This window comes from Podarcis tiliguerta (assembly GCF_965153285.1).
Source record: "Podarcis tiliguerta genome assembly, chromosome: 1".
Classification (NCBI taxonomy): domain Eukaryota; kingdom Metazoa; phylum Chordata; class Lepidosauria; order Squamata; family Lacertidae; genus Podarcis; species Podarcis tiliguerta.
In genome coordinates this window covers 58,746,738-58,768,721 of record NC_139534.1, presented here as the reverse complement: position 1 = coordinate 58,768,721, position 21,984 = coordinate 58,746,738, and the positions used below count along the sequence as shown (strand labels likewise).

The window sequence follows — 21,984 nt, the reverse complement described above, 5'->3', positions numbered from 1 at the left end:
CACTTCCACTGGACTCTCAGGCAATTCTCACTAAACGTTTCCCTATGTACTTAAGATTGCATTATTAGGTTATGAACTTGTGTTCTAAGGCCAGTGGTTCCCAAACTGTGTTCCATGAACCATCAGTAGTGTGTGATCTTCATTCAGGTGGTTGGTGGGATGTCTGTAACAATAACATTAAAAATTATACAGCACTTATCTTTTTCTTTCTTTAAAATACAGCACTTACTTTCCTTCAATATCAACATAGCTTTCTGCTGCACCTATTAATGTTTGGGCAGCATCTTGGTTCAGCATTCCATTGTTGTATTGCTTCTGATAACTGGCCTATATTTAGAAAAAAATAATGTATATACTGAATGAAATAACTGTTGCTTTCTTCAGCAACATGCATTATCTACCTACTGAACAACATAGCTATCTATCTGCCTCTGCATGCTAATTAAACTGTTAATTAGCTCTATTAAAAACACTGAGGTTACATGGAAGTTCTTTATGTAGTGCTTCACATTTTCCCCACATGCAACCTGTGGTTTAAACAAACAAACAAAACCTAAGAAGTGTGCATGCACACGAAAGCTCATACCAATAACAAACTTAGTTGGTCTCTAAGGTGCTACTGGAATGAATTTTTTTATTTTGTTTCAACTATGGCAGACCAACACGGCTACCTACCTGTAACTAAACCTGTGGTTTGTTGGTTTGTTTAGACAGCTGCCTTCCTCAGCGCTTCTAATATTGGATAGCTTTAGCATACTCAGGAATCCAAAATTTTGTGTCTTTTTTGTAGGAAATGTATATCTTTTGTGCATTCTGCCCAAAACATTATTCCCACATGCAGATCATCACTTGATGCATTGTCAGATATGAGTCTTCAGTTTATGCATTTCTCAGACTAGTCCATAACTAAAGAAGCACCTCTCCCTATTCATGTGCTAATATTTTTGGACGTTGCTAGCCTCAATTTTCTATCACTGAGGGAAGCTCACTTTATGGTGATGCAGGAATAGAGGCGGCACTCTATCTGTGAACTGTCATCATTTCGGCACTAGGTTAAGACTTACTTATTTGTAGGTTACGTAAGGTGGTTATTATCCTGATGTTGTTTTTAGCTGCTTTGTTTGTTAGCATATCTTGTTAATTTTATGATTTGGTTGCAGTTTATGTGTGTTTGTTCTGCACCCCTCTGGTACCAGCATTGATGAAGAGTAGACATTTTCTAAGATTTCCTAGTCATGATATCAGGTTGAAATTCACCTCATTCAGCGAGTGAGCCCAGAGACTCTGAGGAGCCAGAGTAGAGGGAAGAAATTGTCCTCAGCATGTATCCTCAGTGATCCCACTCTCACTCTGCAGCACATGTGAACCTCCTGAGATGTAACACTAACCTTATGCTTTCATCTTGAAAGCAGCAACAGAGTCAGTCTCCATGGCACCATAAGAACTAATTCCCAGCTCAACTGAGAAAAACTTATTTAATTACAAAAGCCATTTTTCAGGGTGATGGTGGAGCTAATTACTCTAAGCAGCATCCCTATTTAAGCCTCAGGGAACTCTAAACCACCGCTGAAGCAACATTTGAGTTGGCCATACATGTGTGAGCCTGAATGCCATTTGCAACTGTCCAAGGTTCTGCTTGGACCTGAACTTCTATAGGAGGAGTGGGAACCTGTGGCCAATGGTCAGGGATGATGTTGGGAACTGAAATTCAACATGTGGAGGTCCAGAGATCCCTCCCTTCTATTACACCACAACTTCCACAAAGGCTTGAAGTACATTCTGGCTGCAACCAATGCTTTGAACAGAACATTCCTAGATTTCTAATCCAAGAAACAGACTTCAAAAGTATTTCAATGTGGGAGGTAATCATTACCCTTCCAGAGCTTGAGCCTTTCTTGACTCTGATGGAGGATTGGGATTTATGTAACTAAATATATATTCCACTCGGGGCTTTTTTTCAGCCGGAACTCAGTTCCAGCACCTCTCAGGTAGGCACCATTGGCATTATAAAAGAACAAGGGAGACATTTGTGGTGAGTTCCAGCACTCTTTTTTCTAGAAAAACAGCACTGATTCTACCTTTCCACCTTCAAAAGCTAAAGGAGGCATACACCATCTCATTTTTATCCTCACATCACCCCTGTGAGGTACGTTAGGATGAACGATAGTGACTGGCCCAAAGACATCCAATTTGATCCTTTCTCCCCATCCTAGTCTGATACTAATCACTGGCAAAAGCAAAAGAAAGCAAAAACCCAACACCTTATACTTTAAATCGGAGTGGGCAAACTGATACTATACAGCAGGTGAAAAAACTTTCAGTGATATGTAACAGTGTGTGCAATAGAGTGGGGTGAGGTGGACAGAGTGCAGGCATTAATCCTTCATATTGGAAAGGGACTGTTACAACCATGTCCCTATCTTCAAATGTGAAATGCTGATTGTATGATTTAGCAATGCAGAAAAATCCAATATCAGGCCTAAGCATTTTACAACACTGTAATAAGATACACCACTATTACATTTTGGTTTGAAAATGGTCTGCAGTACACAGTGTAATAATCTCAGGCGACAATTGATTTTTCAGGCAGCATTATGCACTTGACTTGTGGGACTACTTCCTCAGTAGATTTTTCTAGGATTGTGCCACTTATAAAGATCCCATGCTACATAAGAAAACAAAGAAGGGGATTGATTCTGTCAAACTCAAGAGTCCAAAGTGGACTAATCTCATCGACACCTGCTAAATCCATGTGCCTATCAGAATATGTGTCCTGCAGATTCCTTATACTGTGGTTCAAGGGCTGTAGCACTACCTCATAAAGGGGGATTTGTATAGCAAACACATAGCCACTCCCACACTTTTTCTCTGCAATTCTTAAAGTTCTATCACTCCCAGTGGGATTTGCAGCACTTAAAACTTTGCAAAGTGAGCAGTAGTGGTAGGAACACCTCACACTAGACAGATGAAACTGCCCTTTCAAAAAAAAAAAATGTGAAAAGAGTTTCCCCTGACACTCTGAGCGGCTTCCAACAAAAGATTAAAAATACATTTTAAAAATTTGAGGGCTGCAATCCTACAGGCACTTACTCAGCAATGGGACTTACTTCCGAGTAGACATGGTTAGGATCCCCATTTCTGGGCCATGCCTTTATTGGGACCACACTGAAATGTGGGACAATCCTGCATCATCCAGACCTTTCCTCACATGGATCTCCTCCCGCTCCCATGCCACCACCCAGCTCCGCTGGGCAAGGTGCAACTTACTGCACAGAGGTACGGGGTGCACACGGCTCCTCGGTGTGCAGGCGGCGGTGTGGGTGCCCAAGAACCTGCCTTTGGGCACATCAGTTTGGGCACATCAGGAAATCAGGGCAGCATTGATACTGGTGATTGAAGGCGTGGGCAGGAGCCCCGCAGATGCCACCCAGCCAGGCACTCGCATGCGGAGGCAGCACAGCGCCTCTATAAGAGCACCCGGAGCCACGCAGCCTGCCCTCCCTGCATGTTCACCCTGTCCCTTGCCCGCACCGCTGGATGCGGGTGTGCCAAGCCAGGGGGCCTCCCGGAGCCGCACCACCTCATTCATCCTTGTGCCGCCTGCCTCGTCAGGGAGTCTGCCACTGTTACACAGTGGTGGGTTCTGCAGTTGCTGGGCGCCTGGGTCAAGGAACCTGGCGGGCTAAATCCGGCCCGCAGGTCTTAGTTTGAGGACCCCTGCTTTAACTGGTTTGATCATAAGTAAGAAATGTGGGGAAGGCAGGTACGGAGTAGTCAATGCACTAAATTATTCTGATTAGGCATCCTACAGCAAAGAGTGGCTTCCAATAAAACTTTTGGGGGGAAATGCCCAACATTAGAACTAATTCTCAGATTAACAATGAACTATTTCCTAGGAATAAAGAGGTAGTTATAAAAGACAGATAAAAAGATCTCTCTACCTTAATTATGTGGACACTTAATATTGTATTTTTAATAGCTATGGACCACACTAGAGACAATGTATTTTGAATTCACAGTAAAACATATACTTTAAGATTCAAATGTTCTATAGAATTGGGACTTTTCGTTCTGAACCACCATAAAATGCTCAATTATATTGTTAAGTAATTATAATCCTGAAATTACATCAATAAAAGGCCAATAGAATTAAAAGTACGAACTATTTGTGCCGTTAAAAGACGCAATCTGGCTTCTTCCATTATGTCAGCAATTTGTTGAGAACTTCCTTCAAATGTAACATTGGCATTACATTCTGGACATCTAAGTGATTTGATCAGTTGATCAACTTCTTCTGAATCTAACTGCACAAGGTGGGGATAAGAAAAACAGAATATACATTGACTGAAACCTCAATATCAAACCAAGGGTAATATTAAATTAATTTAAGAATCTAAACATTTTGGGCACAATCCAATGGAAGCTGAGCACTTTTATACTCTACTGTAGACTCAACAATTTACAAAGAATGCTGCAGCATTCACACACTAAAATCCTGTCTTATCTACCCTGCTCATGGTGCTGCCTGAAGTCACTGATTCGCACTACTGTGTGGCAGGGCCAGTTTGGTTTAAATCACACACAGGAGTCACAGGAGACAACTCTAGGGGGCCATAGGTGCCTGGACACCCACAGTAATATACCGTATTTTTCCATCTATGACGCCCCCTTGTATAAGAAACCCCCTATTTTGGGGGACACAGATTTAAGACAATGGGGAGAGATGGCCCCATGTACAGTCATACCTTGAGTTAAAGTAGCTTTGGGATGAGTATTTTCGGGTTGCGCACTGCGGCGACCCAGAAGTAACGGAGTGCATTACTTCCGGGTTTCGTCACTTGCGCATGCACAGATAATCAAAATGACGCGCGGATGCGGGTTGCGTTCGCTTCAGGATGCGAACAGGGCTCCGGAAGGGATCCCGTTTGCATCCAGAGATACCACTGTATAAGGATGCCTCCTAATTTTTGACATTATTTTTTAGTCTTATACACATTTATTTTTTTAGTCTTATACACGGAAAAATACGATAATTGTGGGGGCAGAGCACCCACAAAGTCAATGAGAAAAGCCGGCAGGTGGCAGCGGCATTGCCTCCGAGAATCAGTTCAGCTCTGCCCTCCGCAACCAGCCAGCGAGGCACCCTTCACACATCTGTGTTGTGGCAACGGGCACCCACAATCCTGAGGGCGAGATTGCACCCCAGACAGGAGCTGAAAGAATGGGCTTAACTTTGGCTTGATTGCATCCCAGAATATCATGTCAGCGTGGTGAGGAAACACATCAGTCTCCTCTCACATGATTCTGCCTATCCACTCTGATTGTTTGGAGACAACTTTTCCACATCATCAGAAGTGCAGCTGGTTGGGATGTGTGAGGGAATTTATGCGGTGGTGTCCAGCCTGTGAAACTCCCTGCCCCAGAAGATCTGTTGGCTCCATCCTTAATAGTGTTTATAAACCAGGTGAAAAGGTTTTTATTCCAGCACCCCTATGTTAACCCCTAGTTAACCCCTATGTTAACCCCTAGTTAAGCGATTATGCTGCCCCTGACTTATTAGATAGTTTTGTTCTGCTATCACTTGTGTAGTTTTTTTAAAAAAACCAAACACCTTTATTATTACAGTGGTACCTCTAGTTGCGGGCATGATCCGTTCCAGGATGCCATTTGCACCCCGAAAAGTCGACAACTAGAGCAGCACTTCTGCGCAAGTGCAGAGCGCGATAGAGCGCTTCTGCGCATATGTGAAGCGCACAGAACGCTTCTACGCACATGCACGCGGCGAAACCCGAAGTATACACTTCTGGGTTTGCCGCGTTCACAAACTGAAAAGATGCAACATGAACCTAATACAACACAAGGTATGACTGTATTATTGCTTTCTGATCTTGCTTATCCAGACTTCTGTGTCTGCCCTTCCATTACTCAAACCTGACCTATGCTTGACCATGCTCTGCTTCTTAGATATTGAATGGGTGCATGCACCTTCTAGCTTAACCTTCAAACATTTGCTGAAACCTTTTCTTTGCTATCAGGCTTATGCAGATAATTGATGAAAAACATTTTCTTAATAGTTAGCTGGTGATCTACTTTCATTTTATGTAGTTTTTATTGTGTTACAATTATTATGAACCACTTTGATATTTATAGAAAATTGCAGTTTACAAATATGTTTACAAATAAATAAATGTTCAAGTGGACTCTGTTCCTAACACAAATCCCCACTAGGCTAGAGCCCTGTTTCTCAGCTGGGACCCTTACCTAGTGAAAAATAAGAGCTAAGACAAGCAATGAGAGATTCCTCAAAATTTGTGGTCCTTCTTGGAAGTATTTAGTCCAGCACCTTCTATGTCTCAGTCCTTGCTGTCAGATGAATAACTTGAAATCAGGTTGCTAATTCTGCCAAATTCTTTTAACAAAGACATAGCAGGTGAATTGCATGGCTAAGCATGACCTGAGGTTGGCCCAACAAGTGTCATATCCCGTCTCTTCCTTTTGAAGAGCAGTGCAGGCACAAGCCTTAGCATGGCAAATGATAGGTGGCTCTGTTCTGGGCAAGCAAACGGACAAGTGAGCTCAGGCTATGAGCCCACCTTGTATTTGGTTTTACACACTTTCTAAGTTATGTTTATTTAACACTAACTGAAAGATACTCACTTTATAAGGATAATCTATTTTAATTGCTTCTTCAGCCATTGCCCAGTTTGCATCAGCCAAAAATCTATCAAGTTTCAGCATTGCAAATGCATTGGCTTCCATTTGTCTGATTCGCTGAACAGCGTTATGCATTGCCATACGTTTTGGAAGGGTAATATTACAAAGGCCTATAGAAACAGAAAAGTAATTCATTGGTCATAATAAGATTTACAAGACAGCAGCAAAGGTCATCTAATTCCAGACTCATGAGTGCTTGATACAGCAAAGACACAACAGCATGGCTGGGAAATAGAACCCTACCTCATCAGGGCTCCCAGTTGTGAGGAAGGCTGAAAGACTGTGCATCTGAACATGCTTAAAACCCCCCTTCAGACCTTCCAAGAGGGCAAGGGATGGAATGGGCATGCCCAGTGAGCACAAGGAAATTAGGAGTAGGGTCAGCATGCAGAAAACTGGTCTTCCTATCCCGTTTAAATCATATATTTTTTAAAAAATGCTTAAATAGGGCTGAAGTTGAAGTATGAATAAAACACATTAATTTTTATTTTAATAAAGAAAAGAAGAAATGTTGAGAGTATTACCTAGTGTTGTAACCAGCCTTCTCACAGTGGTAGAATTAATCATCAAGGTCAACAAAGACGCAGTTCCTGAATGCAGTAATAACTGAAAAGATTTGAGCAATTAGCATCTCTATCATAACTAGTAAAAGCAGCAATATAACATTACATTTTATAGCATTTTATAATACTTTAGTCTGCTTTGGGAGTTCAGTACAGAACAATGGAAAGAAGCCGGAACTACACATTACAATATCACCAAATATGGCAAAATCTGATGCTCCTTCTCAGCAAAGTAGCAGCAGGAAAGCCAGCTGTTGAATAACACTGTGGACAAAATAGTGTCCTATGGCACTCTGCAGTGTAAGCACCAGGGGGCAAAGTGCACTCTCCCAATGCTACTCTTTGGACCTGACCCTGCAGGAGTATTGTAATTGCAATACACTGCCACTGATACCTATCCTGCAGAGTCGGTTCAGAAGGATATCGTGATCAGTGGTATTGAAGACTGCCAAGAGATCAACCAGAAATAGCAGAGTCGCATTCCCTCGCTATAAAAGTCATCCATAAGGTCGATCAAGGCTCATTCAGTCCCAAATCGAGGCCTGAACCCAGACTGTCAAAGATTAGATCATTAGTCTCATTCAGGATTGTCTGCAGTTGTTCTGCCAGAACTGTCTCAGTCACTTTCCCAAGAAAGGAAGTACAGTGGTACCTTGGTTTACAACCATAATCCGTTCTGGAGGTTTGGTTGTAAACCAAAACAGGTTGTAACCCAAGGGGCACTTTCGCCAATGGGGCCTCCCCCCCAAAATGGGTTGTAATCCAAAAAAAAGGGACACAAACTTCCGGGTTTGACGTGCTTGTAATCCAAAATGGTTGTAATCCAAAGCAATTGCAAACCAAGGTACCACTGTACTTGCAATTGAGCAAAACTTGCTACAACCCATTCAGTCCAGCACTGACCTTTTCAATAGCAGTCATTCTACTGCCTGCAGAATGGTCAAGCACTGACCCCACATACCACTTTTCCACTGCAAATTGCACTCTCCCACTTGGCAGAGAAGTAATGCCTAATGGAATTCTAAGTACCTTTGGAATCTATTTTTTCCTTTTAAAAATGCTTATTTTTACTTATTATATATATTTTTCTCTGTTTAAAAGTTCCAGCCATTGCATCTGATTTGGTTTCAGAGCCCAGACTTCAAGCCCAAGCAGAACCATGAAGCTTAATGCGTGGCACTGAACCATTTCTTACCATAACCACTCTGACAGAGTTATTGAAAGAAAAAAGCAAATCATCTGTATCAGCCCTAAACATCTTAGGAAAAGAGCAGGATACAAAAGTATGATGAGACCCTACAAATGTTTAATCAGAAGTAAGCTGACTGTGTTCAATGCATCTTAATGTTCTCAACTTACAGTGAGGCAATACTACAGTTCGAACTTCCAAAATATATTTTAAGGTGCTCTTACTGACATTTGTCAAATATGATCTACGGCAGCTGTTATCAAACTTTCTACTTTTAGGGACCACTTGAGAGGGCTGGAAAATACCAAGGCCCTTCAGTAACAAAACAGTGGTGGTTGCAAGGCAGACCAAGTCACAAAATGTCAGCGCGGGGCGAAGCAGTCACAAAATGATGACATGAGATTTCATGATCTACAGGTTATGTTTTGTGCACTTCAGAGCACCTATCCCCCTCCCTAGCAGTAAAAATACAAGTAATAGTAAATGAAATGATTCACAAGTTGCTGTCCTTTCATGACAGCCCAACCAGCTGCCTAAGGAGGCCTCACTATACATAGTGGTGGGCACCCTATACCCATGTGATTTAAACCACAACACTGGGGATTCCATCACAGTTTTTTCTGTATTGGGCATTGCAGGAGTGGGCAAACTTTTTACTCCCAAGGGCCAATGCAGCAATGCACTCAGGGGCCACGCGCCATTGGGCATGTCTGGACACACTTGGTCTATCACATACACATATTCACTCATTCATTCTCTCACACACACATCGCCATGGCTTCCTTGCCAGGGTGAGGCAGGGGAGGACAAACCCTGTTCTAACTAAGCAGAGATCAATTGCTGAAACACAATACCTATTTCAGTCACCACTGCTTATTTTTCAAAAATGGTATGTTTACTGTGTGTTAATTTTATTTTATTGTTAGCTAACTGGGAGGTTTGCTGTTAGGCAAAAAAGGAAAATAAGTACTTTCCATGCTCAACTTTTTGATTGCAAGGAAGCACTTAACCTGCCTTGTAAAATATATATGTATATTAGGAAAGTCACAAAAGGCACTGTTGTGGACAGACAAAGTTGTATCAAATCTTACCAGTGATGCCAGAAGCACAATCCATAAGTGCTCATTGTACTCCCTCAACCACATTCCAGATAATAACCATTTCTACAGGCACACTAACTGTGCTAAGGGGACTTTCCTAACAAGAAAATACTGAGTTCTGAGTTCTAGAAAGTTAGATTTTGCAACAGGCCACAAACTGCAAGGGGGGAAATGGAAAGAATATTACACAATCTTTTAGCATGAGTGGGGAATCTCAGGCCCAGGGGTTGAATGTGCCCTCTTCACTCTCAATAGCTTTTGCCAACCCCTGCAATTTCCCCAAAGACAAGAAACTCACCTGTGAGGGTGATCTGGCTGCGACATCTGTCACCCCATTGATCGCCAGCTTTGATTCGGCTGATCTGGCTGGCTAGGCGGGTGTCCCCTTCCTCCCTCACCGCTCCATGTGCATCCCTCCCGAAGCTGCGCGCTCGGTGAAAGAGGACGACCATCCCAGATAGAAGGAGTGTACCGTTCTTCGGTCACCTACAAAATCTGTGGTTTCCCACATGCCCCTGGGTGGCCACTATGGGAACTGGATGCTGGACCAGATGAGTCATTGGCCTGATCCAGCAGGCCTTCCTTATGTTCAAATGCCTGGCTAAAATGTGTCCTTGAACTGTGAAAATGCCTTTTGCTCATCTAGATGGAGGATAGAGGTGCATGTGGGTGCAGAAACATCTGACTTGTGTGTGTCTGGCATGTAGGTAAGAATACAAAGGGAAGAGTGATATGTATTGATCAGCACACTTTCATCTCTGCCCCTACCTACAATAGACATGCAAACCCCAGAAGATTGTACCCTGGGCTGAAAAATGTTCCCGACTGCTGTCTTAAAGACAGATTAGCAATTATATGCATTAGATTTTAATCTCTTTTCAATGCAAACAATTGCATATTTATTTCTTTGGATATACAGAATTATACTTTCAGTAATATGTTGTGCATACCTTTAATGTAAAAATTAATGGCATACCTACGTTCCCAATATCTATATGAGTACATAAACTGAAAATATGGCGTCAGAAATAAACACATCTTTCTATATAGATTTTCAAGCAGGCTTCTAGTACAAATTGAAAATGCTTTCCAAAAATAATGATCTTACTTTACCATGGTTTTAATTTGAAACTCATTTGGAGTTTTGCTTTCTGTTTGGCTAATTCCAAGAGCCATGTTCAAAGTGAAGGTGCCCCTCATTCCGCTCCAAATCAAAACAGCTCCCCAACGCCAATTAAATCCATAGCCAAGACGACTCAAAAAAGGGCTCAACACAAAAACAACCAAACCCCTGAATAAAATAAAAATAAATGCAAAAATGCATTTAAATCTTAAAACACTATATTAACAAACTAAGCAAACATTTAAGAAAGCATACCCTGGTTAAATAACAGATCATGAGTTTAGCCAAGGGGGGGTCAGGGTTTTTTTCCCTGGCTAATGGTAGCATGGCTTAAACTACCAGAACTACCTGAGTAATCACTGCTTCAAATTGTATGCCATGAGGAGCTGATTCCATCTGTTTTTTCACTACACACTCTTAAGAAGATGAGGGAGTCCAGCATTCTATATATAAATATTTTTCTGAAAATTGCTTTGCAACTACCGTATTTTTTGCTCTATAAGACTCACTTTTTCCCTCCTAAAAAGTAAGGGGAAATGTGTGTGCGTCTTATGGAGCGAATGCAGGCTGCGCAGCTATCCCAGAAGCCAGAACAGCAAGAGGGACTGCTGCTTTCACTGCGCAGCGATCCCTCTTGCTGTTCTGGCTTCTGAGATTCAGAATATTTTTTTCCTTGTTTTCCTTCTCCAAAAACTAGGTGCGTCTTATGGTCTGGTGCGTCTTATAGAGCGAAAAATACGGTAACTGGAAGTACTCTCTCTTGTTGTCTAAAATCATCCTGAATTATTTGGGATAGAGCACCAGTAATCTCTGATATAAGAGAACACATTCCCATTAACCTACGGTTAAGCTATAGTTGGGTCTGTACATAATTCCCAACTGTTAGACCTCTGACATCACAATGACCTGTGATTGGCAGGTGGGTTGTCCTACCAAACTTCATCCATGAGATGGCATAATACAAACATCCAGCCTAAGCCAAAAATATTACCCATCCCTAAACTAAGTCAATCTGTTCAGTGGGACAACTTCCACTCGTCTAACAGAACTTCCCCCTTCTCTCCCTCTGCCTCCAAATATGGTCTGGGGTGCATGGAGGGAGAAGGGGGGGGGTGAAATTCCACTGTGTTAGCAGAAGCCGTTCTGCTTGCTCAATGAGTTAGGTGGGTGCACCCCTATTGTTTCCTTTCGATATAATATGAAATTTGACAACGCTAGAAACAAAAAACCTTTGGTATGTTCAGAAAGTTGCTTCATTAGTTTAAATAGTAAAAGAGATTTTCCAGCTTAAATCTGACCTATTTAACACGTTCCACATTATTCTAAGCCTATTTTAAACCTATTAAAATAAAAATAACACAAATTCTGGGTGTTACATTTCAAGGTGTGTGGGGATTCATCTCTTTAACTTCACAACAGGGATAATAGGGAACCAATAACTAAGTCATAAGAGCACGGCTAAAACTGGTGTCAATTTTCAACAATCACCTTCTGGAACAAAAAGTGTTGAGCCTAACTATTAAGATATACTTAGGCAATCAGCAATATAGTGGGACAAGTGTGTATCCCTCTTCTAACTTACAAAAGTATGCAAAGAGAACATCAGATGTCTGCTCCTGCTGCAGCTGGGCTGTCCCTTCCCCTAGCACAGGGCCATCTAACACTAATTCCCCTAAGAGAAGGAATCCAGGAGATAGGGAAGCACACAGACAGAAAATGAAATGCTCCTGTTCCTACTTCATTTGAAATGTGTGGTTTGTTTTAAATGTGAAATGTAACCATTGCATTTTATAAATGTTATGAACTGCTTTGAATACTCTAGTCAAAAAGTAAGAGACAAACCTACTAAAAACCAAAATGCATAAATAAATATGAAGTCTTCCTTTGTACTGATTGGGTAACTGTAATAATTTCAGGAAACTGCAGATTTTAAATCTTGTTTTCAGCTTGGAAATACGTCAATTTGCACAGACGCTATGAATTACCATGGCAATAAAGTCAAAGCACAGAATTGTTTTTCACAAAGGGAATAAATTTAGTATTCAGAAATCAGGTTCCAGCCTCCACTACATCTAATTCATATAAAATTGCCTACTTCAAAATTATTTTGCATTAAGAAACTCTTTGCCAATGTTTAGTTCCCAATATTTTCACTTCAACAGTATTCAGCAACGCACATTACTTGTTTCATTAATGTCCTAATCATTAGGGCCCTGAAATAGTGTATAGGGGCTATCACCCTCTAACCTCCAAGAATTACTCATAAGGCTAGCTGTTTGACAAATGCCACAATTTTCAAAAAGTTATTAAAATAGCCAAACTTTATATTCCTCAGGAAGCAAGGAAGCAAAGGCTCTTGGGCCACCTTCAGATAATTTTCATTCATACAATGCTTGTCCTCTAAAATCTCTTGGAGGCAGATGGGCAAGTGGTTAAGCAGGTGGCACTCAGTGCAAAGTCTTATATATACAATATACACAAAATCTAGACAGACATGTAAGTATTACTTACTAGTGGCTGTCCTCTAGTGCTTAATGCCTAAAGGTTAGTAGCTGCCAAAGTTAGTATCTGGAGGCAACAGCAGCAATAGCAGGGAAGGTGTGCCTCTCTGTTTCTTGTTCATCTTCTCCTTCACTATTGCTTGGAATGCCACTACAGTAGCATCCTTTAAGCCAGGGCATATGAATGTCAATCACACCAGGAATGTTCAAAGCACCAGGAAAAGAGGGTGTATATTCCAATGTATATTCCAACCTTCCTCCAAAGGGGCTCAAGGTGGCAAGGATGAGAATCCCTCCTTGCTGCTACAATCACAGAAGTAGAAGCAACCAGGTGGTCTGGTAGAATGAGCTCTTCACAAAGCAGATTGCTATCCAAACTGTTAAAGAAGCGTGATGATGGCCTGGTTTGGAATAAGTTTCGAATAAAAGTGTGTTTTCAAAACTATGCCAAATTCATACTGCAAACTGGGTAATAGGTTCAGAGGCACCAATACTAGAAGTTCTGGTAAGTATAAGGACCTATTTATGTTCTTCATGGCTCCCATGCAGTTACTTGTGAGAGCATGTGTGCCTTGAACTTAAGAATTTTGGAAAATAATATATAATCTACCATCCTATACATGCATAAAAAGTAAGTCCTAGTGAATTCAGTGTAGCTTACTCCCAGTTAAATGCATTTGGATTGCAGTCTGAAGAATATTAACAGTGAGCTTTGTGAATTGGCAGAAAACATCAATACAATAAGGAAAATTAAACAATTCTTACCTTGTAAGATTTAATGAAAGGTAGACTGTTACAATATAAAAAATAGCACGAGAATTAAAAAATGGAAATGCCTTCTGAGCCAACACAATTCCCGTTATAAGGAATATCATAATGTGAGCCAAAAAGGTCAACATTGACCAGAACCTGTTTAAAAAAAACATGTGTTAAACCATGCTAAGGGGGGCTGACTATTAGCAAAGCTATAATTCTTTGCGGTATATAAAGTACAAAAGCATTCTCCCCTCACCCCAACCTCAAAATCAGTTTCTTACAAAACTTTCAAAGCATTTAACACAGTGAATATTTGGTCAAACACAATTTTTTAGATTATATTTTGGATTAGAATTCCACAAAACAAGCTGAAACTAGAGATAGGCAAAACCACACACACACACACACACAGAGAGAGAGAGAGAGAGAGAGAGAGAGAGAGAGTTTCCTAGCAGGTAACATGAGATTTGTAGTTTGTTCTACCTCTCAAACTCAGTTGAGAGCCAGAGGAAATGCAATCCAATACTCAACAGGAAATGGTCAATAAACATGGGATTTGTATTTTTTCTATCTACCATTTGAACTCAGAAGGGAAAGGAAACTACAGATTCTTTGCCTGTATATTTATTTATATTAATGAGTAGTTCGGTAGCTAAAATATAAGGTATTAGACTTGATATAAACATGTACAGGTTCCTTTTGCAATAAAATTGGTTACAATTTGATCTAAGTGTTTACCAGTTGGGGCTGTTGAGTCTGGCCATATATCACTGTGAAAGAACATAGACTTTCAGAAGGGTAAAACTACAAGTCTTAATCACAATGGAACTCACAGGCTCTTAATACAGAATACACAATGTGCATTTACAATATTATTCTATATTATTGTAGTTATAACATTTTAAAATCAAATGTTCACATTGCAAAAGACAAAAAAGACCTTCCTAATGGTACAGTTCAAATCCAATTTTATGTCCCCCAGGGTTGCATTTCCTTCTTTAAACTACTAAATGCTGACGACAGATCTCCTGTTTCATGTCTAGTTGCGTCTTCAAATCATTGAAAGATCTGACAGGAAATGTTACTTCTGTGTTAATAAACCAGTCAGTTGTTACTCAACCAACCACCATGCTTTATTTATACTACATTTTAAAAAATATTATTCAAAGCCAAAAAAAAAATTTATTAATCAATTACCTCTTGTAGCTATTTCAAGTCTACCAGTGCTTAAGTACCATTTGTCACTGAGAATCTGGTTAACAATAGAAATTTTATGCACTGAATACTTAAAGTGCTTCTACAAGGCATTTTTAAATCTTCTACAAGGACTTCAATCCTATTAGTTCACATTCCTTACACAATATGTAAATGGGATACATTTAGCTACCACAGAAATTTTCAAAATGATTCAAACTGAAATTTAAAGATAAACACTTACTTATGAGCACTTACTTATAAAGAAATATATCCAATCCTGGACTAAAGCTTACAGTATCTAAAAGAAGGCCCAAAATACAAATAGCAATAACTCCAGACATTCCAAGCCATTCAGCTAAGGATAGAAAAAACAGGGAATTGTTATTTTTAAAAACCACTATTATTTAGTTTTATTAATGATTAAGCACAACTGTTTCAAATGCATTACATGTGACAAAGACGTTTAACTTACCGATGAAGAAAATAATGTATGCCATTGAGAAGCTTAGAATTATTTCAACTACTCCATCATTGAAAATATGTTGCAACCAATAACTAACTAATCTTGAAGTAAAAAATCCCAAAGCAGTGCTTGCAAAAAATTTTAAAATCAACTTTATAAAAATTTCTTTAACTGTAAAAGGTAAAAAGAAAATAGTTATTTACAATCTGCTTTCCAATAGTTAATTTAAAGATAATTATAAGTAATGATGCTAACTGATTGTACCCTGAACCCTCTTCTTCCTTGGAACCCAGAAGAACAGGTTGCTTACATGCAACTCTTGGTGTTGTTTTTTCAACAGTCATCTATGCAGTCATACATATTAGGTCTATGGATGCACAGAATCTATTCAGGAAACTTTTATAATTATACACTTATTTTTCATATATATCTATATATAAATAATTATGATTTTATATTTTAGACAAAAAAAAAGAGCAAAATGCAATAGTAGTAGTAAATTTTTAAAAACCCAACCATAGCCCCATACAATAGATCTGAGAGACAGAATATTCCAGCTGAAAATGTTAACAGCTTTCAAATGAATTGTCTGTCCTGTTCATAGATCCTGTGCAAGTCCAGCCTTGGGAATTTACTTGAAAAGGAAAAGCCAGTGTTTGGACCAGTTTCAGGAATTCCAAGTCTTTGGATATTGCGTTGGTGGACCTCTGTTATGCTCCGGCTGATATGTATGTGTAAAACTAATAAAATCGTACTAATTTGTGATGAAAGTATGCTTTTACTTGACTTCTAATGACTGACTTTGAGCTTTTGTGTCAGTTTCTCGATCAACGCTAGGTACTACACTTTATAGTTATAGTTACTGTACTCCATTGTAGTTCCTTCTAAATATATTCTCTGCTTAGATGTTTTAAGCAGTGCTGCCATCAGAAGGCATCCAATCAAGGACTTACTGCATGACCACATTCTTTAGCACTGCCAATTCTGGGGTCTATATTAAATTTTGTCCAGTGACCTTATTTTTTTCCAGGAAGATACCTTCCCCCAAATCAACAATTTAGGGTAAAACCACCATATATGGTGGTAAGTGCCAAGGTCCTTACAGCCCATCCAGCAAGAAGACGATGCATTGGTGCACATGTGTAACTTTAAAGGAGGAGGCTTACTCAGTGAGAAGTAGAAGCTGGAACTATCACTTCTGCAGATAAGCCTTTTACTCAGCTTGTCCTAACAAGCATCATCTTCTCTGTAATCATTACCTCCCTGCCTGATACCAACTTTACAATGTTAGAGTCAATCCCCACTGCTAGACTGACAGCAATAGTCTCATATTTGGGACATCTTCTGTCCCTCTAAAATGCCTTAAATAAAATCTTATCCTTCTTTTAGGTCTTTCCTGAGCAGGGTGTTAACTTCAAAATGTAAGCCAGCTTTCAAACAATAGCAACACCTCTATATTTAGTAAAACTTGAGACAACAAACTGACTCCCAAAGTACTTATTTTTCAACAAAATACCCTACAACCCAGCTTGATGTATTTCTTCCCCCTAGTAATACTGTCTTGTGCCATATCCTTCAAGCATTTGTGTTGCTCTATCTGATGTTATCTATCCACATCCTGGGAAGCTCTGGTGGATCCAAGGCTTCCCCCAATCTGCACAACACCTACCCCTTTCTTCGCCTTGCCATCCACCACCTGAGGGACTGCTATGACAGCAGAGCTACCAGAGTGAGGACGGGACTGATACAGCAGACATCCCTTTTTGTGGGGTGGACCCGCTATTGACGTGACTGTGCCTCTCATGTTTCTTTTTCAGCTTGTATGCCCTAGATCTCCACAGTTAAAAATAAGGCTTGTGGCGTAATATGGATTGTATTTTTATGAGGGGGAAAAAATACAGGACATAATATACTTACTCAATTCTTGGTGAGTTTGTTTTGCAAGATCCCTATATAACTCAAAAATTATTACTGTTGTAGCATCATTAAACAAAGACTCGCCTTTTATTAAGTTGACAACTATTTTTGAAAGCCCTGAAAAAAGGGGGGAAGATAACAAAATGAACAAGTTCTTTTTTATTTTTGCTTCTTAAGTGGAAAGATACTATAACAAGACCCATAAGAAATGGGGGAATCAAAATCACATGATTAAGATATGCTTGTTTTTAGTGCATATATTCTTCTCAAACAATGAAGGGAAAGTGCTCTGATTCTCTCCATACAATTCCCATTAGCACTTCACCGTTAAGTCTGCATATACACATGCAGCCATTGTAAAGCTCCCACAGTTCCCATCATCCTTCCATTCAAAAACCTTGCAGAGATGGTGGCTATGAAGTAGAACCGGATAATAAAGGTGGAATGCAAAGATTTAAGCCATTTACAATAGCACTTTGATTCAGCAGCTTCACAAAAATAGATTCCTTAGGCAAATAATATGCAGTAGTGCTCATCAGCTGTTCAAGAGGAAGAAGCTTGATTTTGTTTCCTCCCGTGTTTCCTGTTTCTCCAAGAGTGAGTAAATTTAAATCATGACAGTTTATATCAGCCACGAAAAAAAGACTGATTCGAATCAACTTTACTTCTTAAATTTCTTAAACAGTGCAAATCTGACAGCTTAATTATTTTAAATTACAGTCAAATAGTGTATTATTTACACTGTTGTTTTACTTATAACCAGGCCTTGCATCTCTTTGTTGCACAATATAAACTTTGCATACTTTTTTAATCGAGAGAAAAAATGGCCTCAACATACTCCCATATAAAATCATTTTGTGAGAATTATGAAAATAAAAGAACTTGCAAACTAGATGATTTTGTCTTCTCTTCTTTCCAATATTGCTCCATTCTGCTTCACTTTATGCTAAAAATTATATTTCAAGTGAAACAAAATACCGTGGTACCGGTTCCCGAACTTAATTCGTTCCAGGAGTCCGTTTGACTCTCGAAACCATTCGAAAACCAAGGTGCAGCTTCTGATTGGCTGCAGGAGCCTCCTGCACTCAAGTGGAAGCTACGTCGGATGTTCGGCTTTTGAAAAACATTCGCAAACCAGAACACTTACTTCCGGGTTTGCGGCATTTGGGAGTCGATTTGTTCGGCAACTAAGCCATTCAAGAACCAAGGTATTACTGTACCTTAAAAATATGAGCAGGCTCTGTCTGCCTTCAGATTATCCTACAAACCAAAGTTTGGAACACTGGTAATGATCAGGTATAAGCCTTTCACTTGTGCAATCCGTCTTATTATTCCTGTGTAAGGAGAGCTGTGCCAAACCAAACTAAAGGCCCATTTAGTCCAACATCCTACTCTCACAGTGGCCAAAGAGCTGCCTATGGGAAGCATGCAAATCCATGCATGACACTATGCCAGGCTTCCTCAACCTCGGACCTCAGATGTTTTTGGCCTACAACTCCCATGATCCTTAGCTAGCAGACCAGTGGTCAGGGATGATGGGAACTGTAGTCTCAAAACATCTGGAGAGCCAAGGTTGAGGAAGCCTGCACTATGCTATACAACGAATCCCATCCCAGCAACAGTTATTTGAAGGTAGCATGCTTCCAACAGTGGAGAAGACTCCAATCAATTTACAACCAATCAGATTCAGGTTTGTGCAAAACAATTGTCCAAATGGGAATGGAAGCTTCTCAAGTCTTCCCTGCACACAAAGGTAAGGAGCAAGGAAGAGAAGGGAGAGCACAAATCACTCACATGCCTGCTTGACAAACCATAGTTTGCTGTTATGTTCAAATCAAACCTGACTCCATTAGGGGATAATATCTTAGATGAATCCCCTAAGATGCTTGAAACTGTATCCTCAGTCAAAATTTAATGTATATTTAACATTATAGTGACACAATTGACAACTCAACATTAATTCCATAAATACAAAGCTACATAGCTGGTTATTCATCCTCTTCAAGTACTGGTTTTTGTACAGATCATATGGAAGGGGAAATATCATTCTATTTTTCTTTTTTGCCAGCTTTCAAGCATTTGCCACTTCAACCCCTCTCCTTTTAACCCAAATGTTGAAACATCATTGCAAAACATGCATTAGCTCAACACCATTCCACTTAACAGTCAATCCCACTTTCTCTGAGATAGCATTCTACAGCTAATTGTTCTGTTTTCAAATTGTCGCATTTTATTTCCTCAAATAAAACTTTATTTCTGAAAATACTCTAGTGTCATCTTTGTTGCTCCCCTGCTGAATACTTTACAAGGGAGAAACAGTTTTTCAGATGTGAGCAAGCCTGAGCAAGCACAGTTAACAATGTACTGCCACATAAATGTATACACATTTGAAAGAGTTCACTCAGGACAGCCAAAATGACTTCTAACTCTGGCCTCAATAATTCTACCGTATTTTTCGCTTTATAACACGTACTAGACCACAAGACACACCTAGTTTTTGGAGGAGGAAAACAAGAGGAAAAAAATTCTGAATCTCAGAAGCCAGAACAGCAAGAGGGATCACTGCGCAGTGAAAGCAGCAATCCCTCTTGCTGTTCTGGCTTCTGAGATAGCTGCGCAGCCTGCATCCGTTCCATAAGACGCACACACATTTCCCCTTACTTTTTAGAAGGAAAAAAGTGAGTCTTATAGAGCAAAAAATATGGTAATTTTATTTAACGTGTCCCTAAACTGTCCATATCACTTCACATTTGTTTGTTACAGACTACAGTTAATTATCAATTAAGTAAGCTCTGTGCAGCTATATTGTAAACAGTACACTCCACATTCAAGTATTATAATGAATTCAGCTTATCAGAAAAATCAGTGTAAATACCTACCAATGTTTCTTACAGAAGCCACAGAAAGGATAGGGTCTGTTGTGCTAAGAATTATTCCAAATAGCATGCTATCATCCCAGGACCAATTATACTTATTAATTTTATATGTTAACCATCCAAGGAAAGCACAGTTCATCAAAAATCCAGGAACTGCAAGAATTAACACCTGCAATGACAATATATGTGTGTGTGTATCAATCATTTGCAAAATAAAATTACATTAAACTCAGGTGGATAAGGCTGGAGATTTAATGACACAGTGCTATATATGACATGACAGTCAATCAGCTCATATGAATGAAAATGTAAAAAAGGTACTTGTAGGGTGATAGCCAACTAAGTTTTACTTGGAGCATTCTTGTCCAATTGTTGGTGCCTTTCATTTTCTCACTGCAAATTACGCACACACATACATCCAACATACATTTAATGCCCAAGCCTTCCCCCAAAGAATCCTGAGAATTATAGTTTCCCATTCACAGAGCTACAGTTCCCAGTATCCTTAGCAAACTACAGTTCCCAGGATTGCTTGGGGGAAGTCAAATGCTTTAAATATGAATTGGATGTGTTTTAAACAAAACTATTTTCCTGGAAAATATTACTTTGGGGTTTGATTGGACACATTTGTGTGTAATATGCAACTATATCCTTAATTTGAAGTTTAAAGTAAATTTCTAAACAGAAAATTGTATATATGTCTGACCTGCCAAAATGATTTTCGAAATATATAAAAATCCATCTCAAATGCAGCTGTAAATATTATAACTGGTGTAAACAAATGAAGGAAAAGTACAGGATCTATATCTGCAATGCTCTTCACAATAGGAATCTGGCAACACAAAATGAGCACAAGGAATTGTTAATTGTGAATACTTTTATATTATTTTACATATTTCTTCCCCGCCCAAGCATATGATCAGAGGGAGTGGAGAAAGAGTACCTAGATTTATTCTGTACAAGGAGAACAGCAAAGGAGGAGGCAGTGGCCTAGAAAGGGGGGTACGGGCCGCCCCGGGAGTCATTGCTGAGGAGGGTGACAAAAAACAACTTCCGCCCCCACCGCACGCCCCTACCTACGCCACTGCAGGAGCACTCTCCCTCCAGTGATTTCCAGAAAACAGAAGCATGGCTGCCTCCAACTTTGCAGGCAGAGCACAGCCCTTATGGCTAGTAGCCTTCGACAGCCCCCTCCTCCATGAATTTGCCTAGGCTGCCTCCTCCTCTCCGTCTTCCTTGCCTGCTCGCTTTGGCACAGTAAGTCTCTGTGGAGGAAAGCCACTTCCGTCTGCAGGAACTGGGAGTGTCCCAGCGCGGGCAGCCGGGCAGAGAGCGAGGCTACCCCTGGAGGCCAGGAGGGGATCTTCCTGCCAGGTTTCAGCCGCCTGGAAGGTTTCCAAGGCTTGATTGGGTTGAAATGGGCTGAGGCTGCTTGGAACAGGTACAGTGGTACCTCAGGTTAAGAACTTACTGTATTTTTCGCTCTAAAAGACGCACCAGACCACAAGACGCACCTATTTTTTGAGGAGGAAAACAAGGAAAAAAAAATCTGAATCTCAGAAGCCAGAACAGCAAGAGGGATCAC

At 40.1% G+C, this 21,984-nt stretch overlaps 1 protein-coding gene across 5 annotated transcripts in view; it reads right to left on the bottom strand.

The window, feature by feature from the left end:
* The window catches only part of LOC310671366 (solute carrier family 9 member C1-like), a 52,225-nt gene that overhangs the window by 24,932 nt on the left and 5,309 nt on the right, over positions 1-21,984 (bottom strand). For 4 of the 5 annotated variants that reach the window (XM_083427153.1, XM_083427156.1, XM_083427152.1 and 1 more), the window contains exons 3-13: positions 21,106-21,231; positions 20,403-20,568; positions 17,524-17,640; positions 15,616-15,777; positions 15,399-15,498; positions 13,956-14,099; positions 10,680-10,857; positions 7,239-7,320; positions 6,658-6,824; positions 4,164-4,304; positions 230-327 (exon numbers count right to left, since the gene is read on the bottom strand). In XM_083427153.1, the coding sequence (XP_083283279.1) occupies positions 230-327; positions 4,164-4,304; positions 6,658-6,824; positions 7,239-7,320; positions 10,680-10,857; positions 13,956-14,099; positions 15,399-15,498; positions 15,616-15,777; positions 17,524-17,640; positions 20,403-20,568; positions 21,106-21,231 (1,481 nt within the window). The remainder of the gene's footprint in view (positions 1-229; positions 328-4,163; positions 4,305-6,657; positions 6,825-7,238; positions 7,321-10,679; positions 10,858-13,955; positions 14,100-15,398; positions 15,499-15,615; positions 15,778-17,523; positions 17,641-20,402; positions 20,569-21,105; positions 21,232-21,984) is intronic. The other variant, XM_083427154.1, reaches the window with a different exon arrangement.